The 5,122-nt window shown below is 43.2% G+C and overlaps 1 protein-coding gene across 1 annotated transcript; it reads left to right on the forward strand.

Annotated features, from left to right (window-relative positions):
- The first annotated feature begins 895 nt into the window (after nt 1-895).
- Nucleotides 896-2,607, forward strand: LOC122086368 (UDP-glycosyltransferase 88F3-like). The gene has a single exon (XM_042655144.1). It carries the CDS (start codon nt 1,086-1,088, stop codon nt 2,517-2,519), a length of 1,434 nt encoding a protein of 477 aa, XP_042511078.1. The 5' UTR covers nt 896-1,085; the 3' UTR covers nt 2,520-2,607.
- The last annotated feature ends 2,515 nt before the right edge of the window (nt 2,608-5,122 follow it).

Below are 5,122 nucleotides of genomic sequence, written 5' to 3' on the forward strand. Positions count from 1 at the left end.
ACGCTGCCCCCATATTCTTCATCATGTCCAGTTGTCCACCATGTTAAGTTTGTCTCGAATTTTTCATACATTTTGAAAATTGATTCACTCCGACATATTTTGGTGGCAACCCGAATGGAAAATTTTCTAAGAACTGTGATGGAAGTGAGGGGGATAGGCCCAGGCCCAGAGCCCATCACTGATCTCATATGGGGTGCGGGGGCGGTATGGTTCGACCTGATTGACCGTAACCTGATGGGTCGACCCGTGACTTGGAGTATATAATTTACTGTTGTCTTATTGAGAACGTCATTGTATTTTGGGGATTTTTTGAGCTAGGGTTTCAGGACAAGTTTTCTCACTATTGCTTGGGTGTAATCTCTCTTCTGCATAATGAAACATCTTCTTCTTCGCCCAAGGACGTAGCACACTACCTTGGTGTGTGAAACTCGTTAAATCACTTTGTTGTGCGATTTGTCTTGGTTTATTTATCAAATTTCTTGGTGTTTGCTCTAACACACCACAATCCCATCTCCTATGCTTCGGCAATGGAAGAACTGAAGTATGAGAATGAGAAACCACCTGAAGCGGTGTTGGATCTGAACTGTTTCTATCTAAGGAGCCGAGATGACCGAAGGGAGAGGAAAAAAAAGGTGATATCATAAGGGTAAAATTGGGATTGTAAAAATATAAGGAACCTCAATCATCACTCAATATCTCAGCTTATTGTAAAAAAAGAAAGACACTGAATGGATTCCAAGTGTGAATTAGACATCATACAAAAATGATTCTCGAGGACCTAATCCGAACTCGTGCTCCAAATGATTAGATTCCAAACATTAGGTATCCTATGTATAATTTTTCCAAACCTCGAGTATTCCAAGTGTCATTTACCATAAAAATTAAATTAGGAAAGGAAATCTTTAATTTTATTGGTATCACTTTGAAAAGGAAATCAACCATAAAAAATAGCTGACAAATTATAGTAAAGCAATAACAAAAGATTTGACGAATGCAGTGATGTATTGGGCACTGGCCAGTGCCCACATATATCCTCTGCGTCCGGGTCACACCAGAGGAAGTAGAGAAGGAGCCGAGGAAGAAAAATGGAAGGCAGTATTGTGTTATACCCAATAATGGCAATGGGCCACATCGTATCAATGGTGGAGCTCGGCAAACTCATTCTCCGCCACTACCACTACCACTACCGCTTCTCCGTCACTGTCATCATCGCAGAGGGACCTATCCTCACCCCCGATGTCACCGCCTTCCTTCGCCATGTCTCGGAAACCACCTCTTCCATTACCTTCCACCACCTCCCCTCCCTTTCCATCAAACCTTCTCCAAATCAATACCGCGCATCGATCCATACAGAATTCATTCATCTCAACAATTCAAATCTCCGCAATGCTTTTGAAACTATCTCAAAGATCTCCAAGGTTCGAGCCTTTATCATAGATTTCTTCTCTACCCCAGCCCTCAGCGTGGCATCAGATCTGGGCATCCCCACTTACTACTTCATCGTTGGCGGTGCTGTCATGCTCTCCTTCCTTCTCTATCTCCCAATCTTTCACAAACAAACCACCAAGAGCTTCAAGGATGTACCCACCAACCATCTCCACTGTCCAGGTTTCCCCCCAATTCCAGCCTCATACATGCCAGACCCGGTGCAGGATCGAGAGGATCAGGTCTATAATGACATCTTAGAGATTGGTTTAAACCTACGCAGATCAAAGGGAATTATGGTGAACACCTTTGAGTGTCTTGAGTCTACATCGATCAAAGCCATCACTGATGGGCTCTGCGTACCAGATGCTCCAACCCCACCTGTTTACTGCATTGGACCATTGATAGCCACCCGTAAGCATGAGGGTGAAGCTGTAAATCAGTGCATGTCATGGCTTGATGGACAACCGAGTCAAAGCGTCGTGTTCTTGAGTTTTGGAAGCCGAGGTGTGTTTTCGACAGCGCAGGTTAGGGAGATCGCTATTGGGTTGGAGAAGAGTGGGCAGAGGTTCTTGTGGGTTGTGCGGAAGCCGGTCTCTGAGGACAATAGCAAACACTCCTCTGTGGAAATTAAAGACCCAGATTTGGATGCCCTGTTACCGCAAGGCTTCTTGGATAGGAACAAGGAGAGGGGTCTTGTGGTTAAATCATGGGCACCACAAGTTGAAGTGCTGAGTCATAAGTCGGTTGGTGGGTTCGTGACTCATTGTGGATGGAACTCGGTATTGGAAGCGGTGATTGCAGGGGTGCCTATGGTGGCGTGGCCTCTGTATGCTGAGCAGAGATTGAACAAGGTATTTTTGGTGGAAGAGATGAAGTTGGCAATGCCAATGGATGTATCAGAAGATGGGTTAGTGAGTGCTGCAGAGGTTGAGAAAAGGGTGACAGAGTTGATGGAATCGGAAGAAGGGAGTGTGCTTAGAGAACGGAGTAGGAAGATGAAGGAAGAGGCCATGACTGCGTGGACGGAGTGTGGTGGCTCTTCTATGACTGCTTTCCAAAAGGTGGCTGAATCATGGATCAATAACCCGTAAGTAACACTCGGGATGGCGAATCAAAGAATTCCTTTCGTTTGAAAATCTACAAATGAGTAGAAAATAAATAAATATTTCCATTTGCTGCTCTTTTCTCTCTATATATTACACTCATCTGTTCCCATTGATGTGGCATTCGATGTTTCTTATGGTGTCACGGCAACACGGGAAGGGGATCGTACAAGGCTGATACTGATCTGATACAACAGTCAGGAGGCTCAATAAGAGACATCCTGATAAAGGTGGGATTTTTTTTTGTTTTTACACACCACAGTTCATCAATTGTGATCCATCGGCAGTTGTTGATTTTTTTTTGGTAGAAGCAGTTGTTGATTTGGAAGACATCATCAATGTCAATTACATCATTTTCAGAATGAATCCGCTCGTATGATTACCTGATCATACATATGGTGGATCCATCACCTGCCTTTTTTCTTCCTTATATACTCCTCGTCACCCTTGTAATGACAGAAAATAGGACAGATGTTGAATCTTCACATGTACAATCAAGTGATCGTATATGCGGTGGATCCAATCTCCATCAATTTCATTGCATAGGGACTGAAATAGATTAAGGTAGGTGGTGATACCACATCATGATTCTGTGACAAGTGGCAATCAAGGATGTGATCATGCAATAATAAACTTCCTGAATAGGAGGAAGTAGGCTATGTTTGGTAGCCAAGAAAAAAAAAATTTGAAGAGAGAGATAGACTAGGGCTGCAATAAGGCAAGGTTAGGCAGGGCTTCTTAAAACCCTAGCACAACTTGAGTCCCATTAGCTAGGCCTAGACACGTCCTAAACCCTGACTAGGGTCTGAAAAATCCAACCTTGACCTTGAGCCCTGATCCGGTTTGGCTTACCCTTGTTGGCCCTGACAATGGAGAAGGGGAAGGGAGTTGCTAGAAATTCCTATTGGGGGTAGGTCTAGGTATCGAAATGAGTTGTGACTTGTGAGGCAACTCTCATGGCAGTTGCAGGTCTAAGGTTGGAGAAGCTTATTGGAGCATAGCCAAGCGACCAAACTTTTGACGAAGGCAATTCCAAACAAGGGCTACACAATGAGCTAAATAGAAGCAAAAAATCGGATATGATGCAACAACCATGGATTGCTCAGCTATTGTTGGCACGGAATTCTTCCCTAGGGCAATATGGTCAATTGACAGTACTTGAGATTGCGTGGGCATGCCAAAATCCTACCTAATCGGATTTACTTGTAAATCTGACTTCGATCAAACGACTTGGGTTCTCCTCTTGCCCTGATCTCTCCAGGGACTTTGAAACCAAAACCACCAATGGACAAAAGGAATAAAGCAATAGTATATTCTTCCAAAGGAGTTTCAAACGTAAAACACTAGAGTCCAATGTATGGACGATGTTAAGGAAATTTGAGATAAAACAGAGTTCTAAATCTGATTCTAAAAAATGATAAGCAAAGGAATAAAAGAGTTGCATTGTTGTTGGGTGATTGGTTGATTGTCCTCTTTTGGCTCAGCTGGGCCCAATGTGCTCATGATACCTGTCCCATGGCAATATCCTTTTACGCGCACACCTTTAGCTGCCGTCATGTGTTGGTGCCATGCTGCTTATGGGTAACGGACTCCTTAAACGTTACGGTGAGCCCACGTTTCTCTTCTACGCACGAATTGACTCTGCCACGTCAGGATTTTGCAGTTGTAATGATCGGAACTCATGCTAGTAGCAGGGGTGACGATTGAAGTACAAGGAAATAGACGAAGTTGTTGCAAATGGTATCATCTTCAAATTTCCCTCTTACCCATTTTGATATCTTAGCTCTCAGGGACATGGAGTCGAACACCTCACTGCTGCTTCAAAGATTCTAAATGCTTGATTCAAGAGATAATTAATAGATTCCTCAAAAGAAACTCACGACTCTACATATCCGATCGTTTCCTGAAACCCTTGCAATGGTGGTCCCTGGGCCAATCTCTTATCGGGGAAGGAAGAGCGATGGGAAAGTGGAGAGATATGGCTTCAGGTAAGAATAAAAGAAGAAGAAGGGTTGGAGAAGAGGAGATCTAGCCATGGTTAAGAGGTTGATCTTGACCAAAGGGAAGGTTGGAGAAGGAAGAGAGAAGAAGAAGATGGCCAGTGCAACAACAACTATGGAGTTGGATATAGGGAGAGGAAAAGATGAGAATAGAGAGAGAGGATTAGGGTTTCAATGTTTTATAACCCCAATCCTTATTAATTAAATGGTTGAGCCTATATACTCAATTAAGCAAATAAAAAAAAAGTAAATTAAAAAAAAATGGGGAAACTAATTAAATAAAGGGTAATTTACAACGCCACCCCTGGAGAATGGCAGTATTATCGGAACACCCCCTCCCTTTCACCAAATTAGACTCAGACCCCCTGCCGCCCGTCAGTGTTACAGAATATACCAAGAATGCTTACATTAACAATTCATTTTTTTCTAAATACCGATTTAACTTTAAAAATAATGGAGTACCGAAATTACCCTCATTAGTTTTAGTCCCCAAATCGATTGAAGAAACAAACCTAACTCACTCTCCCTTCCGGTGACGGCATCTACGGTGGCTGCGAACCCCCTCCAGCAACTACAGGTAAGAGAGACCTT

The sequence above is a fragment of the Macadamia integrifolia genome, chromosome 1 (genome assembly GCF_013358625.1).
Source record: "Macadamia integrifolia cultivar HAES 741 chromosome 1, SCU_Mint_v3, whole genome shotgun sequence".
NCBI lineage: Eukaryota > Viridiplantae > Streptophyta > Magnoliopsida > Proteales > Proteaceae > Macadamia > Macadamia integrifolia.

What these genes read in the sequence shown, in the direction of transcription:
- LOC122086368 (XM_042655144.1), top strand. Translation starts at nt 1,086, where the DNA reads ATGGAAGGCAGTATTGTGTTATACCCAATAATGGCAATGGGCCACATC.